The sequence below is a fragment of the Armigeres subalbatus genome, chromosome 2, assembly GCF_024139115.2.
Source record: "Armigeres subalbatus isolate Guangzhou_Male chromosome 2, GZ_Asu_2, whole genome shotgun sequence".
Taxonomy (NCBI): domain Eukaryota; kingdom Metazoa; phylum Arthropoda; class Insecta; order Diptera; family Culicidae; genus Armigeres; species Armigeres subalbatus.
The window spans coordinates 228,205,516-228,228,116 of record NC_085140.1 but is presented as its reverse complement, the minus strand read 5'-3'; the positions used below and the strand labels follow the sequence as shown (position 1 = coordinate 228,228,116).

Here is a 22,601-nt window from a genome sequence, read left to right as displayed (position 1 = left end):
AACAATTAGACAAATATTCTTTTACTAAGTACATCTTATTTATAATAAATATCAACAAGAAAAAATAGTAGTGAAACATAGGTGTGTAAATTTTTAAGGTAAGTTGATATTTTTTTTACTTTCAACTTTCTACCGTTTCATATTTCCTAATTTTATTCTAATATTTTTATCAGATTTGTGCACAAAAAAATCGTCGAAAGGATGAAGATAAAGAAGGTATTTTTTTAGCTGAATAGCCAATTTGTGTGACAAAATGTTCTCTTTTTCTAGAACCAGATTGTCTGAGAATGAAGGATGAAGGCAAACATACTTTCATAGAAGTATGACATGGAAATCATATCTTTGATTCAGGACAAAATAAAAAATATACTAAATTAATCCATGTTTTTAATAACAAAACAATGACAACTGAATCGTGCAAAAAAAAATTCGAGGTATTAAATGAAAAATACATTATTTTTGAAACAACAATTGGAATTTTTGTGCCGACAAAAAAAAATATATTTGTTTCTACAAAATATAATTTTTGTTTCTGGTGTGTAGCTGAGATAAATCATTTTTAATGGCATTTTTTCTAATTCTTTTTTTACATAGTTTTTTTTTCATATTATATCGTTATTGTATTTTAATATTTGAAATGGAACATAATTTTTACTTTCTTCGAGCAGGATTTGAACTCGCGCTCTTGCCACGCTGTAGTTGTCATCGCCCTTACCAGCTGACCCATAAGAGAGAGATGGTAGTTGGAATAATTTTGCCCAACATAAACAAAACCCCCTTTCAGCAACACTGAAACTTAATCTAACTCATCTAAGATTGCCACCGTCACAAACGTCATACCCAGTTGCAATGAAACAGCTAAAGTAGTGCTGCTTTCATGCATCCATCGAAAATACCGAAAATACCCGATTTTGTAACTCCCCGATTTTATCACGTCCCGATTTTGTCACCGAAAAAATTTTAGTCGTTCTTTTCATTTTCGTAAATAATACAACAACAATGATTTTCATGAAATAAATTTTACCGCATGGAATTTTCTAAGAATTGAAGAGTTTCGAGATAGACTTGTAATGAAACACGTGTGGCTTACTCGGTGGTTAAACTCAAACTCATTTATTCATTGCTTCTCGGTTACAATCGTTCAACATTCGGATCGTAAACTGTATATAACAGTTTACTTCGGATACTACAATCCTTCCTTCTCCATAAGTACAAACATATTTCGTCGATTTCAAGAATCCTAAACTAACATGCGATTCGACATCTAGGATTATTCCAAACATGATCATTTTCACTTACCTACTCTAATTAATTAATTTCAATTCGACAAGATACAAATTTCACTGACGACGCTTCTTTAAACGCTCGTATCTTCTAATTCCTGAAACGATAGGTAGAGAATTTTCGTTACGTACTGTAAGAGATGATCGACTTTGATGGGGTTCATCGGGGAAACCTAAGAAAATCAGGTTCATCATCGCTTTCATCCTCACGATTTCTTTTAGAACTTTTCCTGATTTGTAAAAATCCCGTCGGTTTAGTGTTACTACGTAATCTTATTTGATCTTGATGTGCTGATAGCACATGACCATTCAATAGAAATTTGAAATTTGAAACACGTTGAATGACAATCTCTTAATAAAAGTCGCTTCTAACCATCGTTCAACCTGTTTGAGGCGGTAATTTCTATATCACAGTAAATCTCCTGCATTTAGCTTCGTCAGTTCATCAATCCTATCTCTCTTGACAGTCTTGTTTGTATGTGAAAACTACACAACGAGGAACTACGGTAGCATTAGCTTTATAATTACTGTCTGGGTGTACAAAGTCTAATAATACTCTGGGTTTGTAGGACAATACTTGCTCTGACGGAAAGGATCCATTCCTTGTTAAACAATTATTCCTATAGTTGAAAAGAAAATGATCCACCTGTTCTTCCACCTCAAGCGTTTTGTATTGTGGTTCTAGAATAAACTTTTTTAAATACTTCTTTGACGGTACGGACAGTTCTTTCTGCCTGTCCATTGCTGGCTGGGTGGTAAGGAGGGCTTTTGGGAACTACTATTCTTGCTTGCGCAAGAATTCATTGAAATAATCGGCATTGAAAGGAGGACCTCCGTCTGTCACAAGGACATCTGGGGAACCGAAACGTGCAAAGACATTCACAAACTTCTTAAGGACCCTTTTGCAATCTGTTCCATATCGCATGTAATATAACTCCACCACTTCAGAAGTTTTGTCTACGATTAGAGAATACTTTTACTCCTAAATGAAAAAAATCAGCATAGATTCGATTAAAATGGCCGACTAGTCCAGTGTCCATGACGACTTTTCCTTTGATCTTGGAACAACAAGGGTTCGATTACAAACATCGCAACTTTTAACATATTCTTCCAGGTCAGCATTTAGCCAAACCAAAAACTGTTCGACGAGTTAGTTGTTTTATTTTAACGATGCCCGCATGATTGGCATGCAACAGTTTCATGATGTTTTGTTGTAAACATTTCGGCCCAACTACTCAATTGCGAAAAAGAAGGCAATCAGATTTTAATTCAAGGTCATAAGCTTAAGCTTTCACTTCTTTCAACTCTCGTCCGACTCTATCAGGCCAACCGGTTTGTAAAAATTTGATTTGTTTAAGAAAGGTATCGTTTTTTGTCTCTTGAGCATTTTTTTTTAAATCGATAGGTATTTCATTGGTGAAATTCATGCTGTTTACATATTCTCTGTCCAAACTCCAAAATTACTGTAATTGGTAATGGAATCTGGAACAGAAGTCGGCGTTTCCCATTTTTTGTGAAGGGCGGTATCTAATATCAAAATTGTTTATAGATAATTCCATAATGTATCGTTGCGTGTAACTGAAATAGCGTTATTTCGCTCCTTACCAAAACTCCCAAAAGCGGTCTGTGATCAGTATAAATCACAAAATGCTGACCATACAAATAGCGATGAAATTTCTTAACGCAACTCACTACAGCTAAAGCTTCAAGGTGCAAAATCAGGTATTTACACGTTGGGCGTCATTCAGTGTGAAAGATGTAAAATACACCGGCTTTTCTTGACCTTCAATTTCATGAGAGCTAAGACGCCCCTAATCCATATACACGCATCTGTGACTACTATTAGCGGTTTTTGGGGTCGAAAAATTCCAGCACATTCGGTTTCAATAAATACTTCTTACAGTTTCAAAAGTTTCAGCATTTTGAATCCCAAACAAATTTGAGTCGTTTTAAGCAAATCGTAAAAGTTACTTAGCTTTGAAGAAAGATTTGGCTAAATTTCCCATAAAAGTTTACCAATCCTAGGAAGGCTTTTGAGTTCCGTAGGATTACTGGAGTGCTAGCATTCAGAAATAGTAACTATTTTGTCAGGGCAGGGTACAAGGCCATTTTTTGTTATCACGTGCCCAAGAAAAGGGAGCTCATCTACAAAAAATCTGCATTTGTCTAATTTATTAATTTTTGTTTAATTAATTTTTGCTTTTTCAAGACGATTAAGAACTAAATGAAGCTTGGCTTTACAGTCCTCGAAACTATTTGCTGCAATTAGCACTTCATCGAGATAGCACGAGACACCTTCTATTCCATGCAAAAACTTGGTCCATGATTTTCTGGAAAATCCCAGCAGAAGAAAGACCGCGCCTTGTGGTAGCCGATTATATGTATATAATCCTTTAACTGTGTTTTAGTAGTCGCGAACTTTTCGATCTCTCTGAAGTAGCTGCAACTGCGTATATGCGCACTAAATCTAGCGAACAAAAGACTTTACACCCAGCAAGAGTTGCAAAAATGTCTTGGGCTAAGGGAAGGGGGTATGTGTTGTTAGCTTATTTATCGACACCTTGCAGTCTATGACTAGCCGGATATCGTTGTCTTTTTGCCTTTCTCGTACACTAAGTGTACGTAAAGGCTATAATATTGCTTCAAAAACAAAATTTTGATAGGAGGCCCGGAGGGCCGATTTTTATATTCCGATCGACTCAGCTCGACGAATTGAGGTGATGTATGTATGTGTGTATGTATGTATGTGTGTATGTGTACAAATTTTGTAGACACACTTTTTGGAACATTCGACGGGGAATGCGGTCCCATTGTTTGCTATTGAAAATTGGCTCGATCGGACATTGCATTTCGGAATTATTGAAAAATCATTGTTTTTCCCAAGGGTCCCCCCTTGGAAAAAAAATTCAAAACCGAATTTTTTTTTCGCACATGTCCTCGAATCTTACAATAGCTGCACATAACGTTTTTGTTCATTGGTTGATCATTGGTTTTACTGACATAATCATCGCTACGGTCACGGTTTCTCTTGATGTAATCGTCACTGCGGTCGCGTTCTCTCGATCTTTCAATTGCGCCCGTTCACCAGTTTGTTCCATTTCAACGATCGACGTTGCATCTGCTCCCGTGTGACAATAATTCGTTCCGTTTCTTCAAGTGAGGGTTCTTCTTCTTCGAAGCAGACGTTCGCGCACTTTGATGTGATATGCACCCAAAACCAACCTATCACGTATGATCGAGTCTTTCATAACGCCAGATCCGCAACTTTCCGCTAGAGGTTTAACGTCGAGAATAAAGTCTTCAGCCGGCTCATCGCTCATACAACAAAGACTTCTGAACCATTCTGCCATCCTTTTTGTCAAATCTGCTTTTCAATCTGCTTATAACATCATTGTACTGCAGCGTGTCCAGATCAGTACCGGGGTATAACTTTTTCAGTTCTGAGAAAACTGCTGCTCCACTCACTGTGATGAAAAGAGATTTACGATTCACTTCAGGTACTCTGATGTAATTAAAAACATATTTGCAATCGCTCCGCATAGTCGCTAAACGATGTTTCAACTACATATGGTTCAACAGACCCGATGAACGTCGACATAGTTCTCCAATGTATGTAGTCGGTTCGATATTATTTTTTTTTGCACAGTGACCTAGATGAAATTGAAATAATCACTTATTACGTTAACGAATCAATGAATCGACTGCTTTGAGCGTGCTTACAGCGGCACACAAGGAGTTAACTTTCTGAAATCAGCATGGCGAAAGGCATCTAAGGTACGATTTCTCAAAATTCAAGCACTTTAATCAAAAAATATTTGGTATGCGTAGTAGCGGACACCATCCCTCATAACCGGTACCAAAATAATTTTTTTTCATGAAAAAGTTCTAATTTTGAGAAAACCAACAGATTAGATATCTTTCGCCGCCTAAATGGCGAAGTTAACTCTTGCTGGCTGTTGTGCGCATATACTATAGCGCCTGGATGTGGCTGCGGCAGTAGAAAATCAGCCACTGTCAATAATTCATTGTATTGGTTTTGACGCACTCAACCACGGCACACACGGGTATCGAATGAATCGACTGCTTTGAGCGTGCTTACAGCGGCACACTAGGAGTTAACTTTCTGAAATCAGTATGGCGAAAGGCATCCTAAGGTTCTTTCTCAAAATTAAGCACTTTAATCCAAAAAAATATTTGGTAGGCGTAGTAGCGGACAGCATCCCGCATAACTGGTACCAAATAGTTTTCGCGAAAAGTTCTAATTTTGAGAAAACCAGCGATGATGATGTCTTTCGCCGCCTAAATTCTGTGATTAACTCTTGCTGGCCTATTTGTGCATATACTATAGCGCCTGGATGTGGCTGCGGCGGGTAGAAAATCAGCCACTGCCAATAATTAATTATTGCACAATTTATGATGGTCAAGCCTAGTCACTCACCTCTCACCATATGCACACAAGAGAAGATCTCTAGATTTAATGCAAAGGTCGATGGAATCACAATGGTGTATAATGGATCTCGGCAGCAGATAATGAACCACACAATACAGGCTAGGAACAATTAACCACGTTCTAATGGCCACAGAGGTGATGGCAGATGGCAGCTTCAACGGCAGCAACCTCGTGGTGTCGGTTTACGAAATAAAGATTATCAGGTGGCAATTCCGACATTGAAATCAGCTAATCAGCACGGCATTACTGATAAACTTTTATTCCTAGACACTTAAACAACTGCGCTAAAAGACTGTTTCACAGGACACTCTTCAACACTCTGTCCAAAATATTACAATCGGCAGCCGACCAGAAACACACGTTATATACGATTAACTGTTTCGAAAGCAATAGCTCATCGATCTAAATCTTCATAGACACACTGTATTTAATTATTTCTTCATCGATTACTTTCACTTGCACGTACTAGATTCTTATTTTACAATCCTCGTCGCCACTGAAGAACTCCTTTGGTCATTGCTTCTCGGTTACAAACAATCGTTCAACATTCGGATCGTAAACTGTATAACAGTTTACTTCGGATACTACATGAATAACTTTTCAGTAGCTGCGAAGGATTTTGTAAGCATTTCCAACAAGAAAGTACGGTTCACGCATTTTGCCTTTCTAAGGCATAAACTGATTCATATTTGTAAAATAAATTTAATATTGAAAATTTTTTTTTTCCGATTTTGTCACATGCCCTTTTTTATCATCCCAAAATTCACCAGGGGGTGATAAAATCAAGATATTACTGTAGTGCAATGGAATAATAAAATGTAGCTAAACTAATTAGCACAGCTGAAAGTATGCTATTTTTGGCCGAAATACACTCCTTTGCGGGAGAATGGGACTACCCACAAAAAGGAGTAAAATTTGATGCATAAAAAGGATAGTTTTATACACTTTCCTGTTTTTATGCATAAATTTTAATCATTTATGAATAAAAGATAGTCATAATGAATCGCCTGCTTTGAGCGTGCTTACAGCGGCACACTAGGAGTTAACTTTCTGAAATCAGTATGGCGAAAGGCATCTAAGGTTCGATTTCTCCAAATTAAGCACCTCAATCGAAAAAATATTTGGTAGGCGTAGTAGCCGGACAGCTTCCTACATAACCAGTACCAAATAGTTTTTCATGAAATATTCAAATTTTGAGAAAACCCGCGTTAGATGTCTTTCGCCATACAAATTTCTTGGCGGTTAACTCATGCTGGCTATTTTGGGCATATACTATAGCGCCTGGATGTGACAGCGGCGGGTAGAAAATCAGTCACTGCCAATAATTCATTGTGCATAATATTTATTCCTTTTTGTGTGTAGTCCCATTTTCCCACGAAAGAGCGTACTTTGAAGTCATAATGAATTATTGGCAATGGCTGATTTTCTACTCGCCGCCGTCACATGCAGGCGCTATAGTATATGCGCAAAGCTAACTCAGCAAGAGTTCAACGCACCAGAAATTGTAACTGGCGAAATCATCTAACGCGGGTTTTCTCTAAAATAAGAAACTTTTCATGAAAAACTATTTGGTACCGATTATGCAAGGAAGGTGTCCGCTGTCTACTGCTCTACAAATATTTTTTGATTAAAGTGCTGTATTTTGAGAAATTGAGCCGCAAATGCTATTCATAACACTGATGAAGATAACTCCCCCAGACAACCGTTAACTCAAATGTGCCATATGTAAACTCAAAGCTCAACGATTCGTGAATACTTATAGTCAAAAGGCATACGCTTCAAAGTCTCTTGTGTGTAAACTTTTTTTTAGCAGTGTAGGGTTAACGACAAGTACTCCTGTCAATGGTCAGGAATGGAAAAAACATTCTGCACGTACCGATTTCTATTCTCAAATGTAAGTTCTTGGACAAATAGTCCCCACTATATGGTTCCATATTGGAAAACGTTTGATGTATGAACACTACACTGCCGTGAATCGCATATTTGTCCCATCTTTGCTGAGTTTTCTATTCATATGGGACAAATATGCGATTCACGGCAGTACAGGCCTTAAAGTGGCACTAATGTAGCTTTTCCATTGCACTTAACGAAAAACAACATTGTGCATTCAAAATGTTATTATAAGACCCTCATGATTGCTTTGAGAATGCTTATTTAGAACAGCCAGGTTTTCTAAATGCTTATTTACAGCATAGAGCATATACAATGCAAAACAGTTTTTTACTGATATACAGCAATGTGTCCAAAACTTTACTGTAATACAGTGAAATAATTTGCTGAACGCTATCCAGCAAATTAATATTTGCTGGAAATCAGGAGTTTGTGACAGTTCGTTAAAAATTTCAGAAAAATTGCTGGAACTCAGTAAAATTGATTGCTGAAAGTATTACAGCAATGAATCGCCTTACCTTTCGAAGGCGATGTACAGCGGCGGCACACTAGGAGTTAACTTTCACAAATCAGTGTGGCGAAAGGCATCTAAGGTTCAATTTCTCCAAATTAAAGCACTTTAATCAGAAAAAATATTTGGTAGGCATGATAATGGCGGACATAAGCCCTCATTGCCGGTCATTGCGGTACCAAATAGTTTTTCGTGAAAAAGTTCTAATTTTGAGAAAACCAGCGTTAGATGTGCTTTTCGCCATCTTACCTGGCGGTTAACTCTTGCTGGCTATTTTGTGCATATACTATAGCGCCTGGATGCGGCTGCGGCGGGAAGAAAATCAGCCACTGCCAATAATTCATTCCTTATTTGCTGAAAATCAGCAAATTAATCGATTTGTCAACTTCGAACGTCAATGAATTATTGGCAGTGGCTGCGATTTTCCCCTGCCGCTGTATCATCCAGGCATATATATAACAACATATGAAAGAGTTAACCGCCAAACTATAGTGAGAATCATCTAACGCGGGTTTTTTCTCAAAATAAAACTTTTCATGAAAACTATTTGGTACCGATTATGCAGAGAAGGTGTCGCTACCATACCTACCAAATATTTTGATGAAAGATGCTTATTTTCGAGAAATCCAGAGCGAAATAACCTTTCACCATATCTTATTCTAAAAGTTAACTGCCGCTAACTACGCTCACTTAGCAGGTCCGACAAACAGGTGAATCAGCAGAAGAAAAAACAATAGTTGAGAATGCGAATGCGAAATTCAATATGAATGAAGGCGTCTAATGAAAGGCGTCTAATGTTTAATATCTCGAAAATAAGCACCTTTATCGAAAAAAAATTTGGTAGACATGGTAGCGGACGCAGCACCTTCCTACCATAATCGGTACCAAATAGTTTTTTTTTTTTCATGAAAAGACCCTAACTTATTTTTGAGAATACCCGCATTAGAATTGACTTTCATAGCCATACAAATTTCTGGCGGTTAACTCTTGCTGGCTATTTTGCGCATATACTATAGCGCCTGGATGCTGACAGCGGCGGGTAGAAAATCAGCCACTGCCAATAATTCATTCGATAAAACCAGCAATCTTTATGAAAATTTGGCATAATATTCTTCATCTGTATACATTGCTATGGAACTATTAAATGGACGACCATTACATTGATGTTTTAGTAGCAGTAAGAGTGTATTAAAATCTGAAATGTGACTGTTATGCGAATAAATAGCAAGATGAGACAACACAAATGGGTTTTGATTTTCAAAATTCAGCAAAATTTTGCTGAATGAATCGCCTGCTTTGAACGTGCTTACAGCGGCACACTAGGAGTTAACTTTCGAAAATCAGTATGGCGAAAGGCATCTAATGTTTAATCTCATCAAAAATAAGCATCTTAATTGAAAGAAATATTTGGTAGGCGTAATGTGGACACCTTCCTGCATAACCGGTACCAAATAGTTTTTTCGTGAAAGATTCAAAGGTTGAGAAAACCCACGTTAGATGACTTTCGCCATACGCTAAATTTCTGATTGGCGGTTAACTCTTGCTGGCTATTGTTGCGCATATACTATAAAGCGCCTGGATGTGACAGCGGCGGGTAAAAAATCAGCCACTGCCAATAATTCATTCCAGCGAAATAAAATTAGTGTGTAATGCTACTATAGTGCTTACTTTAATCACAGAGAACAGACGTTCATCTTCATTCGCGTGCTTGTGTAAAAATTTGTACTGGTCATTTTGAAGTAGGTCGTTATGCCCCCGTTGCGCGGTGCTGAGTGTGCTAACATTAAATATGGATTAAAAATTTGCCGCATATTTTACTTTTACCGCGCCATAGTGTTTCATTCGCGAATCCGCTCCTAGGGTGGAAGCACTACATTGTTTATGTAGTGTGGCTGCCAACGCCATCATCCTTAGTGATATGCGTTGGCGGCGCTGAGGTGCGATTTAAATCTTTACACACGTTTTTAACGAAATTTTGTTCGAGCATCCATGTCTGTTCTCTGTGCTTTAATGCTTATTGGTTACCTGGGACTCATTGAACTGCATTGTTTGGTATCTCAAAGCTAATGTGGCGATTGGTTCGAGATTACTTGATTTCGATACGATGTTTGTGGCGAATTTAAACTATCTTTCAGCACAGAGAACAAACGTTGAAGCTGCACACGCCATGTTGTGATAACTTTTTACTGTTCATTTTGAATAACTTTGGAATGTCGCCGTTATCCCGTGCATAATCAGCGCTAGCGTCATAAAAAAATGCCACTGTGCGCGCTGGTGTCGTTATGCACTTTTTAAAATTCTCAGCGCCATCGGTGTTGTCAAAATGAGGATTGTGAGATTCACAATGTCGACGTCGATGGCGTTGAGGTTCCCAGTTGTGTTTGTTTACATCATTTTTGCAAGAAATTTTTGTTCGAGCACTCCATGTCCTGTTCTCTTGGTGATAATATGTCCATATTTCTCACATCAACTTATTTTGGATAAAATAATCGGCGTTACGCATACCATTCCATGGCAAAATCTTCTCATCAAAACCGACACAGAAATCAAATCTACCTCGAAGACAGAATCATAAAAAAAATTCCAGGAAGTATCTGTCCGGTCACTGAAATGTGCTAGCCTCCACAGTGGCAACCTTCCCACTGAAGGACTGCCTGCAAATAAACCTGACAAGTTGGCTTAGCAGGGGATGCTAGAGCTGTATCTCAGCCCTTCCACTGAAAAACCTTCTAATCCGTGCGATAGCGACTGAAGGAAGAACATTATTTTAACTCTAAGAGCCTTGAAAAGAGGCTGCTTGCTTCAACTATAGTGCAAAAAGTAAGAAAACGATCTTTTCAAATAACCGCGAATTTTTTAGTTGATGGTATAAAAAGGCTGAAGATATATGCTGCTGCAGGCAAATGCATTTTTCTTTTATACATACTTATTTGAGATCCTCTTCTCTCTGTTTCCCAGATTGAGTGGGGCCGATCAGCTAGTGTCTTGTATCCACTTCTTTGTCAGCCAAAGCATCATCGCATCATCAACGCGTTCGAGAAGGGCACCTTCTTTTTTCACGCTTTTGCTCCCGCTGCTGGCGTCTATTTCCCTAACGGGACTTTCGCTAGATACAGGCCAATAAGCCTCAATGCGAGCTTAGAATTGCAGTTCAGGTGGAGAAGTACGTGTTCTTTTCTGAGACAACATTGTTTAGTAGTAGAAGGAAGGAAACTTACCCGGACATGGCAGATTTCGGGTGATGAGATTTAGAATTGATAACATGGGACGATGTTTCCCGGTCACGTTCGCTTTGTGTGCGGTCAGTATCAAACAATGTTTATCTACATATTGTTTTATCAATGCCAAAAAATCAAACATTTGATGAAAAATCGATTGATAGTTTATTAATGTTTGAGCTGTTATCGGTGTTTTTTTATCCAAATAAGATTATGTGAGATTTGGACATCTTATGAGATCTTTAAAGGCATGGTGGCAAGCGAAGTCCTTCACATCCACTTCGCGGTTAAATCAGTAACCATGTTTATCATTTTAGGAAAACTACTTATCTCAAGAAGCGGTGATAGAAAGAACCATGGGGAAAAATAGCCACAAGATTGGCAATTTAAAGAGAGAAAAGGAAGCGAGAAACTAAAGAAAACGAATACAAGCAACAAAACAGTCCTAACGATTGCCAGCCACCTCGGAACGCAGAAGCAGAGGAAGCAGCTGAATGGCTGTTGAACACTGATCCATGGTCTGTTGTTCTAGAAAGATGGAAAATCAGCTACGAAGCACGAAAGGATGATTTATTATCCCAAAAGCGTATCACCAGAATTCTTACGACATATCCGCAATACAGATGCCCATGGTTTCCAACTGGTAAGTTTATTATCTCTAGTCATTCTGCATATGTAACTGAACTGAATGGTATTAAAATATATTCGAATTTGGTTCAAAATATCTGAGGCGAATGTCAGTATAGTTTAATTATGATACGTAACTAATATTTTATTTTCTAATTATTCTAGATCGACATTGATTTCCAAAAATGTTTTCCTAAAGCTGAAAACGGATTAAAGAAACTGCAATTTTTGGTGCCACTATCACGGAATACATTTCAAAGAAAGCTGTCGACCCATCTGGGGTATCGTTGCTGAGGGACTGACTACTGATAACGCAAGTATTGGTAGAATATTCTTATTCATTTGCCATACAACAAAGTCATTCTAACTATTACTTTTTTAATGAAAATTTGCATACTTTTGCTAGCGCTGAACACATGTGCTTCCACCTATTGCGGTTGCATCACGTTTTAAGCCTACCATACTCGTAGGACAACAGGATACGCTGATTTTGTCGACTCTAAAGACAACCCGATCGAAAATACAAGAGTTTATCGGAACTATGAAGATTTAATTACCAATTGTACCTATTGATTGTGGTTGGTAATAGCTTGGACCAGCTCAAGGAACATTTTGGTCGTGTTGGTGATATTTTCTATGAGCTCCACTCGTGTCCAGATCCATTGACGTTCTAATCAAACTTAGCTGTACTTGGACTTCTATTCGAGAATTTCGAAATTGGTGTGGCATTTCGTCGGTGGATACGTATATGGCATGAGCAGCAAGAATCCTAGCGTCTATCAACAAATTGCAGTTTATCTTGACAATAAAGGAGCGGACAATAAATCCTTAACATGAATCAGATCAGCTGTATGATACCTGAATGTCGATCCTTTCCTCAACGACGAGCGAGTATCACCCATCTAAAGGAATATCATCGTGTCCTCTATTCATCAATATAAATGCACAATTGCCGGATGCCAACAAATTTTTTCAAAGTGTATCCTTCAAAAACATATTGCACCATGTTGGAAATAATAACACTAGCAAAACAAAAAGGAAAGCAGCAGCCAACATGCAGTCATCTTGAAGCGTTGCGTATCGTCAACAGATAACGATGGGGTTTCATCTTGCAATTTCGAGGGTAGTTCTCAAACTCAGACGCTTTGAGAGCACGACGATCAAATTGATCTAGAAAATCGCAATCAAAACACTGATCAAATAGCTTAAAACTAACTCTATTTATGCATAAGCAACAACTTTACGCGAAAAGATGTTTATCAGATACAAAATGAAATGAGGCGTATTGTTTAATGAAATATCAGATAAGTTCGAAAATTCAAACCACTCATAAATGATCCAGAGAATAGGTTTAATTTTCAAAAACAATTAGATCAAATCAAAACCATTTTCAACTTTAATATACCGATCATAGTTTTTAAACATTTGAAAAACAGTGTAGGATTTCAACTACCAACGATAGTCACAATAGATAATAATGACGATATTCTACAATCTAGATTTGAAAACGATGCGGACATAAATGCAAACAACTACTTGATAGTAATGCCATTGAATTCCAAATTAAAACTTTTTTGAATGCAATGATATTTGAAAATTACTTTGCGAATACACTAAATCTAAAACAATCGACTTTTATTGCTAATTACAAATGGAAGTACATGGAAAGCTATTGAACAAAACTACGAAAACACGTTCTGCCGGTATGGTTATATGCAGATGAATATGAAGTTAATGATTCACGAGTTCGCACAGTAATAGACACAACGTGCATGAATATACTATAAATTCAACTACTAAGGAATTCCAATCAAAACTATGCAACATTTTGTGGCTGGAATGGTAAAAGTCAGATATTAAAGAAGTTGGGATGAATAACATGCAAATTTTAGTCGATAGATTTAAAAATTAGAGAATGAAGGTATATATATTGAATCGGTGGAAAACCAATATTAGTAAGGTTTGTGCTATTTTGATACAACGACAATTTGGGTGTTCACTCGATGCTGCTTTTCGAGTGGCTTTAATGCACACATTTTATTGTCGTTCTGCAGACGTCCAAAGACCTTTTAAATCAGACTGCCAAGAACGACTGATTGCCTTCGTCGACGTCAGGTTATGCTCAGGATTTAGAGTTAAATCAACCAAAAGAAACAGGAATACACGGTAACACGGTTTTCAATGAGCTTCCTCTTCCACGTAACTGAAAACATGAGTGTTGACGCAATGCGATTTGTTCAGTTCTGGCGTGTAAATCAGGTCTAGTAGAAGTCTTAGATTATTGCATCTTCAACAAGAAATACTTCACTCTCAATGACTTTAATGTTAACAGAAGGAACTTTGGGAAAACTTGTTTAGATAGCGAAATATCGCGAATGCCGGATGTAGTTGAAGGATATAATAGTAAGGAAAACGCAAAACGTTCATATACGGCTAACTTCTATGAAACTCGCGTATTGACACATTATTACGTTAATTATTGGAAAATATGTTCCCATGATGACATGGTTTGGAAGTATTGTTAACTAGAATGGGCGTTTTTCGGAAAATATCGATGCTCGAATCGATGTTTTTATTGTCGAAAATCGATGCCGAAAAATATCGGCGTTGAAACATCGATATTCCGATATATCGATACGCCCGAAAAATTAAAAGAGCGAGCAAAAAAAAAAAACAGGGTTAGTTTAGATTTTTCATTTGGTCATCAATCGCACATCAAAGTTTCGCTGTTTCGCAGTTTTTAACAGATTGTGCCTTATCTGCTATATTTTGGAATTCAAAAATCGAAATCATATCCGCTAGAAAAATCGATACAGTCAAATATCGAACTTAAAAAATCGATACGAAATACCGATTAATCGAGCGAAAATATCGATTCCCGATATATCGTATCGGTATCGCCCATTCCTATGCTTAACGTTAGTAAAGCTGACTGAATTCTGTCTAAGAAATACTTTTCATCAGAAATGATAAATCAATTGCGACGATTGATCAGTATGCCATACCATGTATATTAATTTGTTTAGAGGAACTTAAGCCAAAACACCACTTTCTTGTTCATTACCCTACAGTAATAACTTCATCAGGCCCAGTTGAAGCTATGATGTGTTTCGGGTATAGGCAAAACACAGAGCTTTTAAACAATATGCTCATATTATGCCTTCAAGGAAAAATGTTTGTTACACGCTTTGTATTAAGGCTTCATTGCAATTTGCATGACTTATTCAATAGAAATTTTTCGATCGTGAGATAAATGAAGATTTTAAAATGTTTGACTTACACTACGTAACTATTTTAGAATTTACGCAACCATTGAATATTGAATCAGATCTAAATTTGTTATTCGCAAATAGTATTGAGTACAAAGGACTAAATATAGATCAGGGTATTTTAGACGCTTTTTGAAAATGATGTAATGAATTTTTTGAAATTATTGAGTTCGTCCTACATAACGATGAGTTATTTTGGTGGCCAATATTGGCAAGTTGATAACTATTGCGAACATTTTATGGCGTATGAAGTATCAAACTGCTTACCCATAGTAGATATTTTAAAAATCGAATTATTCGATAGTTTTCCTGTATCATTGCATAAGATAGGTAATAACTCTAGAATGTATTTTCTATTAAGAATAGTTTTTCTGTATAACTAAATACATATGTATAGATAATAAGAATAGTATACAAACTTTTATACATTTGTTTTTATTTTTGAATATTTCTAATATTGCATTATCTTAAATGCAATTTTAGAAATATTTTTTATTTGATTTATGAAAATATAAACAACAACAAACGTGCATTTTACAAGAAAATTTAACTGAATCTTAGGGAACATCATTTAGGATATATTGAAAATAACGTTAAAGCTACCGAAAACCACGTACGCGTGAAACAGTGACAATAGAAGTTCATTTTCTTTGATACCTTTCAATCAGATAGATGTTATTGAAATATGTGGTGAAAGATAGGAGTTCATTTACGCTTTGGTCACCTATGTTCACGTAACTGTTATGAAAGTATGATGAAAAAGTCAATATGTTTTCACGTAGCTTTGGCGTATAGATTATTTTGATGGTAGACTGTATCTCAGCCCTTCCACTGAAGAGCCTTCTAATCCGTGCGATAGCGACTGAAGGAGAACATTATTTTTAACTCTAAGAGCCTTGAAAAAGGCTGTTTGCTTCGGCTAAGTGCAAAAAGTAAGAAAACGATCTTTTCAAATAACCGCGAATTTTTAGTGATGGTATAAAAAAGACTGAATGCTCTGCGAGCGAATGCATTTTTCTTTTATACCTTATTTTGAATCTTCTCTGCTTCCCAATTCGGCATCAACATTTCAAAAGGGCGAAACTGCTTTTGTAAATAAAGGCTTCTCACGTCTCTGGTGAGCTTATTTGTGCTCACCCACGCAATCCAGCACCATTAAATGAAAGAAGAGGATTCGATGCTTCCATCAGTGGTGTTGGATTGCGTGGGTGGGCTCAAATTAACCCACCAGCGACGTGAGAAGCTTTTATTTACAAAAGCAGTTACGCCCTTTTGAAATGTTGGTGCCGAATTGGTGGGCCGATCAGCTACACTCAAAATAATCCACACGTTAATGCTACCTGAAAAATCACGTAGATGAAAGAAAATGAACTCAATATTGAATTTATCTGTCAAAGGTAACAATTATTGCACCTTTGGTAAACATTATATGTTGTTCCTGTATTGTTCACTGTGACTACTTAGTGACTCTTACGTGAAAAACCCGTACTCGCTGTGTGATTCATTTTGACAGCTTCATCTCGCGTTCATTCCCCAAGTTATTCGACAAAATGGCGTCTGTTGAAAACAAACTACGAGTATTGCTGGCGGATTTGGAAATCACACAACATTTATTGCAGATATTCGATGGTAGACAACTTTTTGGTAATTGCTATTTTAGTATAATATAGTTTGTTTTTATTTATTTAGAGTGTGGAATCGATTTTCACGATTTGCTGAGTATTACGGCCGATAAATTCCGTGCATCGTTGGAACCAACAAAAATAAATTGGAAATATCCGGTACTGCAACAGTTGGTGTCTTCCTGGAGAACGCGAAACGTAAGTACATGTGCACTTCTCTGTGTATGCCATGTAGGTTGTTTACTAAGGTATTTCAACTTTTCACAGGAATCTCAAATTGCTGATTTTCTGAAATCCTTGGAGCAACCATACCGCCTTCGGCTTACCGGTGAGGTGAGCATCATTCCGTTTACGTCTACTGCTGTATCATCAGACACCACGACCATCACAACCCATCAGTTTGCTACGAACGGACCGGCATGTGAATTCGATTCAGACGTTCCAATTTCCTCAAATTCATTTGTCGGGACACCAGCATTTATTCCAACGCAAAATGTAAACAATACGGACGATAATTTTGCTACTACTTCAGTCACCGGAAGTTCAACTTCCATGCCACCAGAGTATGTACTAACGCCATCCACTGTTCATGTAAAAGCTGCAGCAGCTGCTGATTCCAAGGCTGTCAAAACTGCGGACGCATACTCCCTGATCAAAACAACTTTACCGCTCCAGACAAGCAACCACTATGATGTTAAGAAAGCTGCAGCATCCGAAGAAAATGAGCTCCGAAAGCTAACTGAACTCGTAAGTGTATTCTTAATTAGTAGGTACGGGAATCAAACAATCAATGTTTTGCTTACATCTTGCAGGAATCGATAGTCATTGGTTTACCAGAATCGTTGGAAATAACTTACACGAAGCCGGATGATCCGCCTGCGGTTGAGTTGAATACTGCTCCGCCGTTGTTTGCGCCTATCAACACTACAAGTCAATACTACTTTGTCGGTGAGCAGATATATAAAGTTGAAGCAAGAGACGAATCCGACCCGGACTATACAGCGGCATCCACATCAGCTAGAAACGGAAGCGATTATACGGCGGTATCCATTTCAGCGAGCGGTAGCTCCGAATGCACAGCACCGGTCTATGTCGTAAATTCTCCTGATAGTGCGAATGTAACAGATGGTACTTGTGATACAAACGATAGTATTACATCCATTTCTGGAAATGAGTCTAATGTGCCCAATGAATCTAGCCTTGGCATTTGCCAGCCGACAGAAGATGGGAAAAGCTTGAATGAAGCAGAGCAATGTCAACAAAAAGTCCTCTTCAATCAATTGTACTATCTAATGCCATTGGTTCTTCAAAGACGATTTCTAACAATAATGATAATCTACCACACGAGTGCAATGTGTTTTCAACGAAAACCTTGGAACAGTTGCTGAAACGCTCCGAAGAAGGAAAGGAAATTTTGCAGTACGGAATCAAATCTGAGCTTTCGGAAGCGAAGCAGTTAGAACTCTCTAGTATTATCGCCAAACATCATTTGAGTACGAGAAGTAAGCTACTAACCGAAGACCTCCGAACATACGCCTTGGCAGTGACAACTCTATTCAAGTTTGAGCGATTGGTAAGTTGTAATCACGTGAACATATATTAACATTTTATATTCAATGTATCACTTGTCTTAAGACGAGTGTGTACAGTTCCATTTAATTCCACCACTTGACTTGACATTCAATGTATGTTTATCATTTTAGGAAAACTACTTCATCTCAAGAAGCGGTGATAGAAAGAACCATGGCGGAAAAATAGCCAACAAGATTGGCAATTTAAAGCAGAGAAAAGGAAGCGAGAAACTAAAGAAAACGAATACCAAGCAACAAAACAGTCTGCTAACGATTGCCAGCCACCTCGGAACGCAGAAGCAGAGGAAGCAGCTGAATGGTTGCTGTTGAACACTGATCCATGGTCTGTTGTTCTAGAAAGATGGAAAATCAGCTACGAAGCACGAAAGGATGATTTATTATCCCAAAAGCGTATCACCAGAATTCTTACGACATATCCGCAATACAGATGCCCACATGGTTTCCAACTGGTAAGTTTATTATCTCTAGTCATTCTGCATATGTAACTGAACTGAATGGTATTAAAATATATTCGAATTTGGTTCAAAATATCTGAGGCGAAGTATCAGTATAGTTTAATTATAGTACGTAACTAATATTTTATTTTCTAATTAAATTCTAGATCGACATTGATTTCCAAAAATGTTTTCCTAAAGCTGAAAACGGATTAAAGAAACTGCAATTTTTGGTGCCACTGATCACGGAATACATTTCAAAGAAAGCTGTCGACCCATCTGCGGTATCGTTGCTTGAGGGACTGACTACTGATAACGCAAGTATTGGTAAGATATTCTTATTCATTTGCCATACAACAAAGTCATTCTAACTATTACTTTTTTCAGATAAGAAAATTTGCATACTTTTGCTAGCGCTGAACACTGTGCTTCCACCTATTGCGGTTGCATCACGTTTTAAGCCTACCATACTCGTAGGACAACAGGATACGCTGATTTTTGTCGACTCTAAAGACCAAGCCCGATCGAAAATACAAGATGTTTATCGGAACTATGAAGATTTGAATTTACCAATTGTACCTAAATTGATTGTGGTTGGTAATAGCTTGGACCAGCTCCAAGGAACATTTTGGTCGTGTATGGTGATATTTTCTATGAGCTCCACTCAGTGTCCAGATCCATTGACGTTCTAATCAAACTTACTGCTGTACTTGGACTTCCTTATTCGAGAATTTCGAAATTGGTGTGGCATTTCGTCAGTGGATACGTATATGGCATAGAGCAGCAAGAATCCTACGCGTCTATCAACAAATTGCAAGTTTATCTTGACAATAAAAGGAGCGGACAATAAATCCTTAACATGAATCAGATCAGCTGTATGATACCTGAATGTACGATCCTTTCCTCAACGACGAGCGAGTATCTAACCCATCTAAAGGAATATCATCGTGTCCCGTCTATTCATCAATATAAATGCACAATTGCCGGATGCCAACAAATTTTTTCTAAAGTGTATCCCTTCAAAAAACATATTATGCACCATGTTGGAAATAATAACACTAGCAAAACAAAGGAAACGGAAAGCAGCAGCCAACATGAGCAGTCATCTTTGAAGCAGTTTGCAGTATCGTCAACAGATAACGATGGGGTTTCATCTTGCAATTTCGAGGGTAGTTCGTCAAAACTCAGACGCTTTGAGAGCACTGACGATCAAATTGATCTAGAAAATCGCAATCCAATTAATACACTTGATCAAATAGCGTTAAAACTAACTCTATTTATGCATAAGCATAACAACTTTACGCGAAAAGATGTTTATCAGATACAAAATGAAATGAGCGTATTGTTTAATGAAATATCAGATAAGTTCGAAAATTCAAACCACTCATAAATGATCCAGAGAATAGGTTTAATTTTCAAAAACAATTAGATCAAATCAAAACCATTTTCAACTTTGTAAATACCGATCATAAGTTTTTTAAACATTTGAAAAACAGTGTAGGATTTCAACTACCAACGATAGTCACAATAGATAATAATGACGATATTACTTCTACAATGCTAGATGTTGAAAACGATGCGGACACAATACATGCAAACAACTACTTGATAGTAATGCCCATTGAATTCCAAATTAAAACTTTTTTTGAATGCAATGATATATTGAAAATTACTTTGCGGAATACACTAAATCTAAAACAATCGACTTTTATTGCTAATTACATAAATGGAAGTACATGGAAAGCTATTGAACAAAACTACGAAAACGAAAACGTTCTGCCGGTATGGTTATATGCAGATGAATATGAAGTTAATGATTCACAGAGTTCGCACAGTAATAGACACAACGTCTGTGGAATATACTATAAATTCCCAACTATACCTAAGGAATTCCAATCAAAACTATGCAACATTTTTGTGGCTGGAATGGTCAAAAAGTCAGATATTAAAGAAGTTGGGATGAATAAGCTTATGCAAATTTTAGTCGATAGATTTAAAAAAATAGAGAATGAAGGTATATATATTGAATCGGGTGGAAAACCAATATTAGTAAGGTTTGTGCTATGTTTGATACAAGGCGACAATTTGGGTGTTCACTCGATGCTGCTTTTTGCGAGTGGCTTTAATGCTACATTTTATTGTCGGTTCTGCAGACGTCCAAAAGACCTTTTAAAATCAGACTGCCAAGAACATGCTGATTGCCTTCGTCGACGTCATTGTGGATTATGCTCAGGATTTAGAGTTAAATCAACCAAAAGAAACAGGAATACACGGTAACACGGTTTTCAATGAGCTTCCATCTTTCCACGTAACTGAAAACATGAGTGTTGACGCAATGCACGATTTGTTCAGTTCTGGCGTGTGTAAATCAGGTCTAGTAGAAGTCTTAGATTATTGCATCTTCAACAAGAAATACTTCACTCTCAATGACTTTAATGTTAACAGAAGGAACTTTGGGAAAACTTGTTTAGATAGCGAAATATCGCGAATGCCGGATGTAGTTGAAGGATATAATAGTAAGGAAAAACGCAAAACAGTTCATATACGGCTAACTTCTAATGAAACTCGCATGTTGACACATTATATTACGTTAATTATTGGAAAATATGTTCCCCATGATGACATGGTTTGGAAGTATTGCTTAACTAGGAATGGGCGTTTTTCGGAAAAATATCGATACTGCCGAATCGATGTTTTTATTGTCGATGCCGAAAAATATCGGCGTTGAAACATCGATATTCCGATATATCGATACGTCCGAAAAATTAAAAGCACGGGCAAAAAAAAAAACAACAGGGTTAGTTTAGATTTTTCATTTCAGGTCATCGAATCGCACATCAAAGTTTCGCTGTTTCGCAGTTTTTAACAGATTGTGCCTTATCTGCTATATTTTGGAATTCAAAAATCGAAATCCGATATCCGCTAGAAAAATCGATACAGTCAAATATCGAACTTAAAAAATCGATACGAAATACCGATTAATCGGAGCGAAAATATCGATTCCCGATATATCGTATCGGTATCGCCCATTCCTATGCTTAACGTTAGTAAAGCTGACTGAATTCTGTCTAAGAAATACTTTTTCATCAGAAATGATAAATCAATTGCGACGATTGATCAATGTGCACCATACCATGTATATTAATTTGTTTAAGAGGGAACTTAAGCCAAAACACCACTTTCTTGTTCATTACCCTACAGTAATAACTTCATCAGGCCCAGTTGAAGCTATGATGTGTTTCAGGTATGAAGCGAAACACAGAGCTTTTAAACAATATGCTCATATTATGCCTTCAAGGAAAAATGTTTGTTACACGCTTTGTATTAAGGCTTCATTGCAATTTGCATATGACTTATTCAATAGAAATTTTTCGATCGTGAGATAAATGAAGATTTTAAAATGTTTGACTTACAACTACGTAACTATTTTAGCAATTTACGGCAACCATTGAATATTGAATCAGATCTAAATTTGTTATTCGCAAATAGTATTGAGTACAAAGGGACTAAATATAGATCAGGGTATTTTATGACGCTTTTTGAAAATGATGTAATGAATTTATTTGAAATTATTGAGTTCGTCCTACATAACGATGAGTTATTTTGGTGGGCCAATATTGGCAAGTTGATAACTATTGCGAACATTTTATGGCGTATGAAGTATCAAACTGCTTACCCATAGTAGATATTTTAAAATCGAATTAT

General features: G+C 37.1%; 2 protein-coding genes across 4 annotated transcripts; both read left to right on the top strand.

Moving 5' to 3' along the window:
* The first annotated feature begins 16,562 nt into the window (after window positions 1–16,562).
* LOC134215980 (uncharacterized) lies at window positions 16,563–18,658 on the top strand. Of its 3 annotated transcripts, XM_062695030.1 has the most exons (5): window positions 16,563–16,877; window positions 16,938–17,068; window positions 17,138–17,617; window positions 17,683–18,443; window positions 18,574–18,658. In XM_062695030.1, exons 1-4 carry the CDS (start codon window positions 16,799–16,801, stop codon window positions 18,256–18,258), a joined length of 1,266 nt encoding a protein of 421 aa, XP_062551014.1. In that variant the 5' UTR covers window positions 16,563–16,798; the 3' UTR covers window positions 18,259–18,443; window positions 18,574–18,658. The 3 variants fall into 3 exon arrangements, with proteins under 3 accessions (XP_062551014.1, XP_062551012.1, XP_062551013.1); XM_062695028.1 differs by having other exon boundaries at window positions 16,938–17,617; XM_062695029.1 differs by having other exon boundaries at window positions 16,938–17,617; window positions 17,683–18,339; window positions 18,574–18,642.
* On the top strand, window positions 18,558–19,588 carry LOC134209600 (uncharacterized). The gene is made up of 4 exons (XM_062685597.1): window positions 18,558–18,598; window positions 18,662–18,911; window positions 19,064–19,223; window positions 19,284–19,588. Exons 1-4 carry the CDS (start codon window positions 18,558–18,560, stop codon window positions 19,586–19,588), a joined length of 756 nt encoding a protein of 251 aa, XP_062541581.1.
* Window positions 19,589–22,601: the final 3,013 nt, after the last annotated feature.

What these genes read in the sequence shown, in the direction of transcription:
- LOC134209600 (XM_062685597.1), top strand. Translation starts at nt 18,558, where the DNA reads ATGTTTATCATTTTAGGAAAACTACTTCATCTCAAGAAGCG. An exon ending in CTACTTCATCTCAAGAAGCG is followed by an intron (nt 18,599 to 18,661) that starts GTGATAGAAAGA and finishes AGCAGAGAAAAG; the next exon opens with GAAGCGAGAAACTAAAGAAA. An exon ending in TACTGATAACGCAAGTATTG is followed by an intron (nt 19,224 to 19,283) that starts GTAAGATATTCT and finishes TACTTTTTTCAG; the next exon opens with ATAAGAAAATTTGCATACTT.
- LOC134215980 (XM_062695028.1), top strand. Translation starts at nt 16,799, where the DNA reads ATGGCGTCTGTTGAAAACAAACTACGAGTATTGCTGGCGGATTTGGAA. An exon ending in TTTATTGCAGATATTCGATG is followed by an intron (nt 16,878 to 16,937) that starts GTAGACAACTTT and finishes TTATTTATTTAG; the next exon opens with AGTGTGGAATCGATTTTCAC. An exon ending in TCCGAAAGCTAACTGAACTC is followed by an intron (nt 17,618 to 17,682) that starts GTAAGTGTATTC and finishes TACATCTTGCAG; the next exon opens with GAATCGATAGTCATTGGTTT.